This window comes from Brienomyrus brachyistius, chromosome 12 (genome assembly GCF_023856365.1).
Source record: "Brienomyrus brachyistius isolate T26 chromosome 12, BBRACH_0.4, whole genome shotgun sequence".
Lineage (NCBI taxonomy): Eukaryota > Metazoa > Chordata > Actinopteri > Osteoglossiformes > Mormyridae > Brienomyrus > Brienomyrus brachyistius.
The window spans coordinates 15,972,908-15,988,013 of record NC_064544.1 but is presented as its reverse complement, the minus strand read 5'-3'; the positions used below and the strand labels follow the sequence as shown (position 1 = coordinate 15,988,013).

At 42.0% G+C, this 15,106-nt stretch overlaps 1 protein-coding gene across 1 annotated transcript in view; it reads left to right on the top strand.

Moving 5' to 3' along the window:
• Positions 1-15,106, top strand: part of LOC125705232 (butyrophilin subfamily 1 member A1-like) — a 28,433-nt gene that overhangs the window by 4,000 nt on the left and 9,327 nt on the right. The window contains exons 5-8 of the mRNA XM_048971675.1: positions 182-343; positions 1,579-1,614; positions 3,687-3,713; positions 4,062-4,654. Coding sequence (XP_048827632.1) covers positions 182-343; positions 1,579-1,614; positions 3,687-3,713; positions 4,062-4,654 — 818 coding nt within the window. The remainder of the gene's footprint in view (positions 1-181; positions 344-1,578; positions 1,615-3,686; positions 3,714-4,061; positions 4,655-15,106) is intronic.

The window sequence follows — 15,106 nt, the reverse complement described above, 5'->3', positions numbered from 1 at the left end:
TTCTTATGAGTAAGGTAAGAAAGTAGAAGAAAAATCTATATTCTCAACATACTGCTACATTATGCAGAGCACTTAGTAATACACGATTTGCTAGAATGAATTGAATTTAATGAAACTTTTTGCCGTTCATCTAATAACTATGTGGTAGTTTTCAGACATCCTCATTTTTCTCCTTGCACAGACGGCTTTTTCATGAGCACCATACCGGATCGGATTTACATCTCTGCTGCTGTCATTCCTGTCACAGTGGGTCTGGTATTAATCCTTGTTGCTGTGTTAATTGTAAACAACCAGAAGAAAGGTACTCTGTGCTTTTATTTTGTTTCTAATATTGCTTACAATTGTAAGCGTATTTCATAACATTACTTATCATGCAAATTTTTAATATATATTTTTCTTTTGACAGTGCGGAAATACAAACTTAGCACATTTGGTAAGAATTTTATTACATTTTAAAATATGAATATACATATTTCTATAATGTTATTTTGTTTAATAAGGTCCCTAAAGAAGATGGCATCTTGCCAAAGAAGGCCAACACAGGCAAATCCAGGCAAGCAGGTATATTGAGGGAAGTGCAAGGGAAAGTCATAAATCGTATCCAAGTCGTTATCCATAGTTGTCCCATCCAAACACCAGAAGCCGTAAGACGTGATCTGAAATTGTGGTCGAGAGGGAGAGTGCAGAGGGTACAAAATGCAGGAGATCGGTCCGGAGACACAGACGAATAACACCGGGAGATCCACAAGGGGCATTACGGGAGGGGTGGAAGGGCAGGAGGGCAGGCAGGAGGCGCGGGAAGCTCGGGAAGGGCAAGAATGACAGCTAGCCATGACCTCGTATAACGATGGGGTTGGGGAAATCTACTGAGGGCTAATGAAATTAGGGACATTGCTGAAGACCTATTTTTTAAGGTTTGGCATTTTTTTAATTCACCTGTGTGATGTTTTTCGTATTCTTTCTGGGGAATCCAGTGATTAATGTCCATTAGCTTTCTACTCATTATACTGTAAAGATACTGTAGCATGATCAAATATCAGCTGAATTATGCAGACTTGGTGGATCCACGCTGTAAATGCATGCCTTACAGTACTTACACTGATGAGATATTTTGATGTGGAAGGGAGATGAATCCCTCCAGTTTCCAATCACTTACCCAGTACAAGGATGTACTGGAACAGATACTGGGGCACAAGGCCAGAACACCCCAGATATAATTCCACTGCATCACAGTACACACACTCATGCACCAAGGACCAATTAGAGAAGGAGGAAATTCATGCAAACTGGCAGAACAAGCAACCTCAACACAGAGAGCTGGAGTGTGACCGGTCACCATAGTACCCACCATTGATAGAAAGATTCATTTTGTTTTAGTACTTTATTTTAATTAATTATGCATCTACTTATTATTTACCACTCTAGGCTCCCCATTACCTTGTACTGGATGGACATATGGATGGATGGATGGATGGATGGATGGATGGATGGATGGATGGATGGATGGATGGATGGATGGATGGATGGATGATTTACAAACTGCTATAAACTGAATTTCTGAAATTCTGTTTCTTGCAGATTCTCTTGAAAGCAGTCTGTATCGACTAAAAGATGGTAAACATTTCAAATTTTTACAAACAAATCCTAAGTTGCAATATCGCATAAATAAATTATTGTTGTATCTGTTTTTGTAGAGCACGATGCCCTCGAGAAGATGTGTCGTATGTATTAATTCCATTTTTTTATTGAATAGAGTTTTTTTTACCAAAATACTGCTTGCATATCCAACAAGATTATATACAGGGATTGACATAACTGCTACAGAAGTACGCATTCGTCATATGTAGGTTAAAATGCATGGTAATATCTTGTCATAGCAATGCAAATTCAGATTAAATTAAGTATGCATTTGTGCTCTTCTGAAAAGAAAGTGCTACGTGTATCTGTATGTTGGAGAGAAGGGAGAACCCAATCGGGGGGGGGGGGGGGGGGGGCAGGTTAAAAGGGACGTTATTGAACTTTAACTGAAGAACAGAAATGAAGGGACCATGAGGGACCAAACAGGGAAACTAAGCATAAGAGAAGAGAAGGCTAAGACTAAAACTGACATGTAGGAGATCTCATGCAGGGAACAGCACAACTAATAACATAGATGAAAACATTGACCGGACTGGGGAACACGAAACAAGCAGGAACTGATACGCATGGTCTAAATCTGGGGTCTCCCCTGACCCCTAACCCTAACCGTAACTCTGGTCCTGGAGGGCTACCGTCCAGTAGGTTTTCTATCCTACCTGGCTTCTGGTGAGCCACACCTGCTCTCAGGTAAATACCAGGAACAGGTGTGGCTCATCGAAAGCCAGGTAAGATAGAAGATCTACTGGACGGTAGCCCTCCAGGACCGGAGTTGGAGACCCTGGTCTAAATGAAATCAAACAAGTGGCAGGTGTGATTAATAGACTCAAGATGGAGGGAACAGCAAGGCCAGCAGAGGTCCTCTACTAGACATACAGGAACATGACAGACAGTATTGCTTCATACTACAAATGCGTACCAGTTACAAGTCCCTGCTTATACAGTATATGCAGTGGATTGTATCACAAGACACTCATGTAAAGCACCTTGGGGTGACTCTGTTGTGAAAGGCGCTATATAAAATGATTTGAAGTAAAAGAAACATCAAAATAGTCAAAGGTAGATATGGGAACTTCTACATGTTTATTCACTATCGTTTTGCATGCTGCAGAATCACTGCGTGCTTTTCTGCTGTGGATTATCCAGGTCTTGTGGGTTGGAGCATCTCAGGAAGGACACATAACGATAAAAAGAAAATCATAGACAAAGTGGCAGGACATCACAGGGTATTCAGACACACTCACGTTTAGTCAGACTTTCACAAACTAACACCAAATCATCTCAAATCCATCTTCTTAGGCTGTAAATGTTCAAAAGTACACAGCATTTAAAAATCTATATTTAGTTAATGGTTTATGGGGAAAATTTAAATATTACAGTCATCTCGTTACCGTGATCATGGATATATAGTTTGATGCAATACAATATAAAATAATATTTTTGTTATTTTTTATGTGATGTAGCTTTAATCAGTGTCTGTTTTATCACTGAAAAACCACACAAGAAAACTGTACCCACAAACTGTGCTCCGCTTTTAGTTGGAGTGGCATCATTAACTTGTGTGAGGGTGTGTGTTTGTATGGTTCCTGTTACGGGCTGGCATCCAATCCAAGGTCTTTCCCTACATTGTGCTGTATCCTGCCTGAGGCTTCAGACTAGCACAAGAACCCTGTATTGGATAATACAGTAATGCGAGATGGATGGATAGATACTGTAGATGATTGGCTAATCACAGATCCTGATCTTCACAGGAGCTGTCAGCTACATCCCAGACTCAGGTACATCTCTGATGTTATTGTTATACCCTTATGTCTTCATATCCATATATGGATCATATCTATGATTTTCAAGAATGAAAATATGTTTTGTTTGGAATGCATGGCTTTTAAGAAAAAGTTTTAGAATTTTCTTAATGCCTTGAAAAAATTGTTTATATACTGTAAAAATAGTTCCTGCCTGGAATAATTTTTTATTCATCAATATAGTTACACATTTCTACCCTTAACATATTTAAAAAAAACAGTAACATAAAAATGTTTTCTTTTTTGTAGTGTGGAACTACATCATTAGTTCTGCAGGTAATTTATTAGAATCAAATCCACTATGATTGTATATTTACTCAACTTTCTTGATCACAATGACTGTTAAATCATTATTAGAAAGATGCCCCAACAAAGGAGAAACCAATTTCTCATATTTAATACTTAATTATCTTGGTTAAATTTAGTTTTACACTTCAGTTTATAGCAGCAATGAACTATCTAATGATAATTTTATTTCTGTTGTATTTCGTGTTGAATTAAAGATGCATTTTTCCATTTATCACTCCATCATACATTTATTAGCAGTGCCAGCTGCTATGTGGACCCTGGTTGTTGTGTGATATTTATGTCACTCACCAGGGAGGTTCTTGTTTGTTAATTTAGATGACGTGACTCTGGATGAAAAAACAGCACATCCGAGACTCAGAGTTGCTGAAGACTGCAAATCTGCTGGATGGGTGGAAAAGGATAAAGCGGCAGATGGAAAAAACAAGGCAAAGGAACATCCCATTGATGTAAACAGCAAACGGTTTGATGATCAATGCTGCGTGCTGGCGAAGGAGGGATTCACTTCTGGGAAGCATTACTGGCAGGTGGAATTTGGAAAGGAAGCTGAGTGGTATGTTGGAGTCGGTAAAGAGACCAAGGACAAACGGGAAATACTTACTTCTGAAAAGGACTACTGGATCTTAAATTCATCATCAGACAAGCCGCTTTCTGCAAGCACGGCTCCAGCCACAATCCTCCCTACTAATCTGAAGCCAGAGAGGGTGGGGGTGTATTTGGACTATGAGGAAGGTCAAATTTCATTTTACAATGTGGACCGTAGATGTCATATATACACATTCAAAGATGAGTTTACAATAAAGCTCTTTCCATTGTTTGGAGTCAAATCGGAATGTTTTAAGATATTTACAGTCTCAGATGTGAAAAATGAAGAAAGTGACATCGCCAAAGGTGCTACAGTATCTTCACTGATACACTGAATAACCTGTGTTAAGCAAATGGTTTATAGATCTATATGATCATTTACATCATGCTATAAATGTCTTTTCATTCTATAATCTGTTTATTAATAAATTCTTACTGCATCAAATATGTTTGACTACAGCTATGAACACTTTTGTTAGTTTAAGGCATTACTGGTGTATTGTTTTGCAATGAATGATTGTAAATTGGAAGAGCTCAGTATACTGATGTACAGTAACACTTTCAGAATAAAATGCTAATGAAAATCCACCAGGCCTCGTTACTCAAATCACAGACTGGTGCCCTACTCAGTCTGTCCCCTGCTTTCTGCCCATCGCTATCTGGGATGGACTTGAGACTCAATGCCACCCATTATGGGAAATATGATTATAGTTGAAGAATAATTTAGATGGTTGCATAACAAATGATATATCCATAAATGTATTTATCACTATTAAGAGGTTTTATGGCAAATAGGAATTATTCCTGTTTCCATTTTATTTTAATTGCTTTTTAGTACTTAAGATGAACTGTGTGGACCTCATTTGTCTTCCTGTTCCTTAAAATTATACTTCTAATTTTTCAGTGGATATAATCCATCTATTTACATGCTGCTGTAAAAATAATAAATGAATCAAATTAACTTTTTAAAAGCATGTGCTGTGGAAAGTAAATTTGACATTGGTAGCCCAGGAGGGGAGGCATATTGGGTCTGTTATGTCTTAGGCAAGAAGGGATTGTTTTGAATACCGTGTGACCTCGCTTAATGATAGCTGCCTGCGGTTAGTTCCACAGACGCTGAAGAGAGATCAGACCTTTGAGAGATGGACAATTGCTAAGGCCTCCTTCGTCAGCCTAACAGAAATCTTTACCGCTGGTGTCCACCACCAGGTTATGGAATCGCCACCATGACAGGCACCCACAACCATCCAGCCACAGTTCTGCACAGCTGCCTCAGCGATGAAGGACCCATTCAGGCTCCGTGTTTCCATCCTCGCTCATGATGCAAGAGAAGTTTTTCTGGAGGTGTGAGTTTCAGTCCTGCTAAAGACTCCCAGCACACCTACAGTATGTTCAAACATGGTGTTTGTTACTTTAATCACTCGGGTTCAGATAGGACAGACTGTTCCTCCAAATCATACCCTTCCAGGTTTCGCTCTCATGACACACATGAGCATTAAAGTCCCACAGTAGATCAATGGAGTCTCCAGAGGGGGCTGCCTTCCAGCTCCCCAACCAAGGTCTCCAAGAAGGCCGAACTGAACTGGTGTTCAATGCAGACAGCAATCAGTGCCCATCCCTCAACTCAAAGTCAAAGGGAGGTGACCCCATCATTCATTGGGGTAAACTCTAATGCACTGGCACCAAACAGGGAGACTATGAGTAGACTGACACCTGCCCAGCACCTCTCAGTATAGGCAACTTCAGAGTGGAATAGAATCCAGCCCCTCTTCAGGAGCTTGGTTCCAGAGCCTGAGCCGTGCATTGAGGTGAACCCAACTGTATCTAGTCCGTATCTCTTGCACCAGCTCAGGCTCCTTTCCTACCAGAGAGGTTACTTTCTGTGTTCCTAAAGCAAGATTTGGTAGCCAACAATTGGTCTGCCAAAGGCCCTGCCTTCAACAACGATCAGATTTTATGTTGTATTATTTAGCACTATATAACGTAGAATATAAGTATTATGATATTATTAAAAAGTATGCCAAATATCGATGTATCACTACAATGTAAACATTATAATGTAATAAACACTGAATATGTATTTGCACCTTGTATTAGCCTAAAGTTTTTGTTAGCTACTTTATGTTAGCCCTCAATCTATGAATATCCACTTATATTAGTGTATACTTCTAAGTGCACTTCTACAGTAACTGTAACTTCATTGTTGCAATAAAGACTGAATTTGGATCTACACCAGCGGCTCCTGACTTCTGATTCAACGGGGAAGGAAAAAACCACAACAATCTATCTTGCACCTGACCCCCACGGCCCCCCCTGCAGGTGGTGGGCCCACAGGAGGGGGGATACATGTACTTGCTTCTGGCTATGCCTGGCCAGACCCCATCAGTTGAGACCCGGCCACCAGGCACTTGCCAGCGATCTCTCCCCCAGGCCCGGCACCAGGATGGGGCCCTGGTCTCCATAAGCCAGATGGGGCCATACGATCCTTTCTGTCGATGCAGCTATGTGCTTTTTTGACTTAAGTACATAGGAGAATCGACCCCTAAATGCATATCCATCTTAGTACGTGAAATAAGACCTGCTTGCATGCTTTGCTGCTGAGATGGGAAACTTCCATTTAGTGTTTTATGCTTTCTGGTTATATAAAATATAATTGCCACCTCCCCACCCCATATAAAAATTTTGGTGCCAAGCGCTTTCATCCTTGAGTATAACAGAGCCAACAGAAAGTCTTAATCTTATCAACTACTCTCTCTCTCCAGTGTTACTGTAATTTATTGGGAAACCACAATGTTTCCAAACTGCCAATTATGACTGAGTGTAACCAGTCAAGCTCCCAGCCACAACATTAGCATAACGTTTTCTGAGTCTACTTGTGAATTTAGGTTCCACCAATGTCGATAAATGTATCCATTCATTTCATTGTGCCTGCTGAACTGAAAAGCATGTACTGAATGGTACATAACAAACACGTGTACAGGTACCATTACAGCCTTATGAGGACCCCATTGTTGCTGTCTGCCTGCATGGTTTCGATTGCCACCTGCTGCTGTGTGGAAAAATCCCAGTAGGTCGTCATATGACGGTACATTTGTACAGTTACCGGGCTTTTTCATAATTGCTTGCTTTGTCTGACCAATCAAACATGGACTCAGAAATCATTAACAGACAATAAACATAAAACAGTCAGGGTTTACAAAGGAGGGCAAAGTCAACATCATATACCATTTTTAATCTTTTTAAGGTCAAAGATTAATCCCAAGGAAAGAGAAAACTTAAGGCTAGGAAAACACGAACACAGCAAATAAAACTTTCCGCTAGCAATATATAAAATATTTTATATTCATATGCAGACTGTCCCTGAATTACATCCTATGCAACTTACACTGACTGAAATAGAAAAAAAGAGAATCAAATGAATGTGTAAACTGTATGGCAGCATGACCATCTCAGCCAGCTCTGCCAGCCTCATTCTGACATGCTCCCATTTCAACGTACAACCTGTCTATCGGAACGAAACCCAGTCCTGTGTTGGGGACCATCTGTACAAGTCTTATCCTCCTCTCTGACAACAGTTCTTTGTCAGTTTAATCCTTAAATAGGTAAGATTTTCTTTGCACCATGTCTTCTTTTGTACAGTAACTGGTCATTTGATGGCAAAAGTGAACTTTTATACAGTGGGGAATTTGAGAGATTTTCTCTGACTTATTAAGAAATATTTTCATTTTCTGGAAAATAAGCGAAGGCAGATTCATTGGAGCTTTAATTTGAAAAGACTGCAATAATTTCATCATACTAATATAAACTTTTGTTCATTAAATTTTATGTAAATTTGCACAGCAGGATGTAATGAAGTATATGGGTTGTTTTTCAGGTTTGTTTTGTCTGATAACCTTGAGGAGTTTATAAATGAATTGCATGTTAGAACTAAAACAGTCAATTCACCTTAACACTGAAAATTACTGTGTGGTTCAGGATCACATCTTTGCTTTTTTCTTTGCCCCCCACATCAGCGTGGACACATTCACCACGCTTAACCCCAAGTACATTCACTATGGCTTAAGATTGTGAGGCCACATTACTTCCTGTAACCTGCATGTTACTCATTTTAATTAAAAGAATTATTTTTTAATCGATCAGTCTTTCAGCCTACTTGATTAGCCTGCTAGGCATGTTGACATCACTGCGTAATGTATATACTGTTATACTTTCTATAGTTATATATTTTATATACTATTGCATTATATAATTTTTACATAATTATTTGAATTATTTGTATCAGTTTTGATTTGTAACATTTGTTTCTAAATGTATAATAAATGTTAGAAAGTTTCATTTTGTTACATGGTTAAACCTGATGAGCGTTTTTACTGTCACCAACCAGGGCATATTGTAGCAAACTGGCCCAAATTACAGCAGAAAGAGGAAAAAAGGCTTAATCCGGAAAAGGAAGCTGTTGCATTAGATCTGTTTTATCCCCTGATAACGTGAATGACCAAGCACAGCCGGAGAGCAGCTATTCACCGTACATGTTAAATGGGACCGTAGCTGTTAATGCTATGGACCAAGGTTGTCCTGTGACGATATTGCAGGATGCAGGAGCAGAACAATCATTTATTCTCAGGGGACTGATTCCTTTGTCAGATGCTACTTTTCGTGACACATGTGCATTTTGTCGAAGCATTGATATGGGGTTTTTAAAGGTCCCATTACACTAGGTACATTTCACACGTCAGTTACAGGTACATTTAAAGTGGGCTTTTGTGATGCTTTGCCTGTTGCAGGAGTGTCTTTTATTTTGGGAAATTATATTGCTGGGGGCAAGGTAATGCCTGTGTTGGAAGTTACAGTCACTTCCTGTGCCAGACAGTCTTCTGATGGATTTTCCTGTTCTCTTTCCTGTCTGCATAATATCCCATGAACAACATTGAGCAAAACAGTTAGCTGATGAAATCAATTTGCCTGACACTTTTCTTACAGAAAACCTTCCTGAGTTGTCATGTACTGGTGCTAACAACGTGGGGGTGCCACAACCGCTCACTATACTTCCCGTTATTGTAAATCGTGAAAAGCTTTTTAATGCTCATGTGGCGTTCTTAGGGGAGGAAGCAGCGAGGGAATACGGAAATGGACAACCCGACTACGCCACTCTGGGAATTGCACCCAGAGAATTAGAATACCGGAGTTCAAAACCCACTCCAATATAAAAGGACACAGATTCGTAATCACCATAGGGGAGACGTGAAGACCATAAACAATCCCTTTATTAGGCTGCTGTTTAGTTCACACTCCAAATAAAAACAAAAGAAACCAAACAGCAAATTACTTAAAAATCACAACACAAATAATACAAATCAAATCATGTTAAAACACTCCAATCGCAGGACAAAAAAAAGGGAACCCAAACCAGGCAGCTGTTATCGGGAGGGGAATGGGAGGCGTACAGTCAGACAACACTCCAAGGGGTCCCGCAGTACATGACGTAAGTACATCCACCCAGGGGGTGGGCTAAAAAGGGCAACGCAACCACGCAGCGCGGTATCGCCCGACACGGATCCTCACCGCCCAGCACCAAACCTTCCTAGCGGCGCCCCACAATTTACATCCAACCAACTAAACACATCAATACTTAAAACCAATTAAAACATGAAACAAAACATAAAACATCCGGGCAAAACAGCAGCAATTGTAGTGGCTTAGTATCCCGCCGGTGGTCTGGCTCACGTCGGTACGGGAACACTCCAAGTCACGATCCACTGGCAGATTACACGCGGTATTAAAAGGTAAACCTTAAAAGCGGGAGCAACTGCAAGCGGCTAGATATACCGAGCCCTCGCAACTGTAAGGAAAGATACTGAAGAGCACATTACAACCACCCATACAGCAAGCAAACGACACCGTCCACTGGTACCCGACCTGCAGCGTTGGATATAGCCACAACTTCAAAAAAGGAGATACAGGTGCACGGAGAGTCACGTCACCGATTACAGAGCAGTCACACACGCAACCACAACCGGGTCGTATATACGCACGCTGGGCGCAATAATTAATCAATCAGGTTAATGAAATTACCATGTCCCAACAAGATCACACCTTCCAGCTCCACCTCATTACAATCTACCCCGGGATTTTGCATCGTCGTCCCGACGATGAACGGCTACAACCAAACCCAGAGTTACTGCCAAGGTCTAAACATAGCCCCTACCACATGAGACACAGGTCCGGAAGAACTCACAGCCCCTAAGGCAGCGCCCCCTACTGACCTAAGAAGATGATAAAGATTAGTATGTCGGCCTGCAGTGGTCCTGGCCGTTCTTCATATCCCTACCCCACTAGGTACTTGGCTGTTCAATCACTTGAGTGGTGACTACAGAGGGTCTTGGAGTACCCGTATGCCATGATGCAAATTCCTCCCCGCCTACACCAGAGTGAATTGGCGTGGCAGGAGGCAATGCTGCAGCTAAAGACTGGGGGCACTAGGAAAGACCCGAACAGGCAGCCCCAGGGGCAGATGAAGCCATATTCCCCGCCACTGCAGGAATCCGAATCCAGAGCTCCTGCTCAAATGAGTCCGCGGAGGTAGCCACCTCTTCAGCTGGAAAAGACTGAGGATCACCTTCGACTTCACAACCAACACAGGGCTTAAGCATGGTCCGATGAACATGCTTGACCTTCTCTAGAGCATCAACTGGTGCGATAGTATAAACCACACCCCCCAACCTAGGGGTTTTCAACACCTTATGCACCACTGAACTCCAGAGATCTTGGATTTTATTCCGGCCCCGGACTCCAAGATCACATACATACACTAACTGGTTCTCCTGTAATGGTGCGGCCTTCACCCGGTGATCATGGCGCTCCTTACGCCGTCCTGTGGCCATAGCAAGACGCTCCCTGGCTCCCTCAAAAGCTAGCTGAAGTCGGGTTTGATGCTCCACTATCCAGTCATTCACCGTACCGGGCACTGGTTCTTGAACCCTGCCCAACAAAAAATCCACGGGCAGTTTGGGATCTTGTCCAAACATAAGAAAGTATGGTGTCTCACCGGTAGATTGATGCGGTGTAGTATTATAACTAAATATCACCTGGGGTAAACATGCTGACCAATCCCTCTTCTGGGAAGCAGGGAGTGTCCGCAAGAGATTGTGCAAAGTACGATTGAAACGCTCACACTGACCATTACCCGCTGGATGATAAGGGGTAGTATGTGACTTAGCAACACCATACAAAATGCAGAGTTGATGCATCAAAGCACTCTCAAAATTACGGCCTTGGTCGGAATGAATACGGCCAGGGACTCCAAATTTGTAAAACCACTCGGTCACCAAAACCTGCGCCACTGTCGAGGCATGTTGGTCCCGTGTCGGTATAGCCAAAGTATACTTACTGAAGACATCAGTCATCACCAACACATTCTCCACCCCATTACGTGCTGGCTCCAAAATGGTGAAATCCAGGGCTACGATTTCATTGGGTTGTGAAGCCAATAAGTGTCCCATGTAGCTGTGGGGAACAGGCTGAGAATCTTTACTGACCATACAGCGTTCACACTCCTGGCACCAGCGTATAATATCAGATGCCATTCCTGGCCAATATAACACCACTGCCGCACTAGCTGACTCATTCTCGATGATACCTTGATGACCATGATCTTGATGAAGCTGTTTCAGCACCACTAGCTGCAAGACCACCTGGAACACCTCTTCACCCCCATCAGGACGGAGAATCCTCTGATACAGCACCCCATCCTTTTCCACCAAGCGGTCCCACTGACGTAACAACAACAAGGCTGAAGATGATAGATGACCCCGTTCCACAGCAGTAGGACGCTCCCCCCTCTTCCAAAAGGTCAGGATGCTACAAATATCAGGGTCAGCTTCTTGCTGAACTTGCAAGTCGACCGAAGAACACTGCGGAAAGACTGAAACAACCGCCTGTGACGCAAGGATGCAATTACTGGGTACCGGGGTCTGCTGCACGACAACTGGGACAGCCATCCCCGGACAAGCTGGGGCAGAACTGGGCGGTAGATGTTGCCGAGACAAAGCATCGGCATTTCTGTTACTAGCACCCGACCGATACTTCAGTTCATAATCAAACACTGCAAGTTGAGCCGCCCACCGCTATTCGGTAGCACCCAACTTGGCGGTAGAGAGATGGGCAAGGGGGTTATTGTCAGTAAACACAATGCACCTGGCGCCCAACAGGTACTCACAAAATTTCTCCATCATGGCCCACTTCAGTGCAAGAAACTCGAGTTTCATGGAGCTGTAGTTCGACATGTTCCGCTCCGAGGGCCTCAAGCCCCGACTAGCATATGCAATAGGCCGAATAAGGCCACCCTGTTCTTCAGAAAGGACAGCACCCAGGCCCCCATGGCTTGCATCTATTTCCAATCGGAAAGGCAAAGAAAATTCGGCATAGGCCAACACTGGTGAACCCACCAATCTACTTTTTAAGCCCTCAAAGCTAAGCTCACACTGTGCAGTCCATACAGAAGCCAGAGAACGACCTGAAGCGCCTCGCGACTTTGTCCCAACCAGCTCTGCCACTAACTTATGCAAAGGGGCTGCCAGCTGTGCAAATCCCTCCACAAAACGGCGATAGTAGCTAGTGAACCCTAAAAAGGATTGGAGCTCAGAAACATTAGAAGGCCTCTTCCACGTAGCCACAGCCTCAACCTTTTTAGGGTCTGTTGAGACACCCTGGCTTGAAATCACATGACCCAGGTATCAACTTCCTCCTGAAAGAAAGCATATTTCTCCAACTTAGCTTTAAGACCCTCCCGCTGTAGCCGTCCAAGTACTAACTCCAGTCGTTCCAGATGCTGTAAAACAGAGGAGGAAAAGACCACCACATCATCCAAGTAGAGTAATAATGCCTGACAATGCTGATCCCCAAAAATTGGTAGCACTTGCCAGCGATCTCTCCCCCAGGCCCGGCACCAGGATGGGGCCCTGGTCTCCATAAGCCAGATGGGGCCATATGATCCTTTCTGTCGATGCAGCTATGTGCTTTTTTGACTTAAGTACATGGGAGAATCGACCCCTAAATGCATATCCATCTTAGTACGTGAAATAAGACCTGTTTGCATGCTTTGCTGCTGAGGTGGGAAACTTCCATTTAGTGTTTTATGCTTTCTGGTTATATAAAATATAATTCCCACCTCCCCACCCCATATAAAAATTTTGGTGCCAAGCGCTTTCATCCTTGAGTATAACAGAGCCAACAGAAAGTCTTAATCTTATCAACTACAACAACAACAACAAATTTATTTTTATATAGCGCATTATCACAACATTACATTGTAGTTGATACTCTCTCTCTCCAGTGTTACTGTAATTTATTGGGAAACCACAATGTTCCCAAACTGCCAATTACGACTGAGTGTAACCAGTCAAGCTCCCAGCCACAACATTAGCATAACGTTTTCTGAGTCTACTTGTGAATTTAGGTTCCACCAATGTTGATAAATGTATCCATTCATTTCATTGTGCCTGCTGAACTGAAAAGCATGTACTGAATGGTACATAACAAACACGTGTACAGGTACCATTACAGCCTTATGAGGACCCCATTGTTGCTGTCTGCCTGCATGGTTTCGATTGCCACCTGCTGCTGTGTGGAAAAATCCCAGTAGGTCGTCATATGACAATACATTTGTACAGTTACCGGGCTTTTTCATAATTGCTTGCTTTGTCTGACCAATCAAACATGGACTCAGAAATCATTAACAGACAATAAACATAAAATAGTCAGGGTTTACAAAGGAGGGCAAAGTCAACATCATATACCATTTTTAATCTTTTTAAGGTCAAAGATTAATCCCAAGGAAAGAGAAAACTTGAGGCTAGGAAAACACAAACACAGCAAATAAAACTTTCCACTAGCAATATACACAGTATAATATTTTATATTTATATGCAGATTGTCCCTGAATTACATCCTTCGCAACTTACAGTACACTGACTGAAATAAAAAAAAAAGAGAATCAAATGAATGTGTAAACTGTATGGCTGCATGACCATCTCAGCCAGCTCTGCCAGCCTCATTCTGACATGCTCCCATTTCAACGTACAACCTGTCTATCGGAACGAAACCCAGTCCTGTGTTGGGGACCATCTGTACAAGTCTTATCCTCCTCTCTGACAACAGTTCTTTGTCAGTTTAATCCTTAAATAGGTAAGATTTTCTTTGCACAATGTCTTCTTTTTAACGGTCTATACTGTACAGTAACTGGTCATTTGATGGCAAAAGTGAACTTTTATACAGTGGGGAATTTGAGAGATTTTACTAAGAAATATTTTCATTTTCTGGAAAATAAGCGAAGGCAGATTCATTGGAGCTTTAATTTGAAAAGACTGCAATAATTTCATCATACTAATATAAACTTTTGTTCATTAAATTTGGGTAAATTTGCACAGCAGGATGTAATGAAGTATATGGGTTGTTTTTCAGGTTTGTTTTGTCTGATAACCTTGAGGAGTTTATAAATGAATTGCATGTTAGAACTAAAACAGTCAATTCACCTCAACACTGAAAATTACTGTGTGGTTCAGGATCACATCTTTGCTTTGTTCTTTGCCCCCCACATCAGCGTGAACACATTCACCACGCTTAACCCCAAGTACATTCTCTATGGCTTATGATTGTGAGGCCACATTACTTCCTGTAACCTGCATGTTACTCATTTTAATTAAAAGAATTTTTTAATCGATCAGTCTTTCAGCCTACTTGATTAGCCTGCTAGGCATGTTGACATCACTGCGTAATGTATA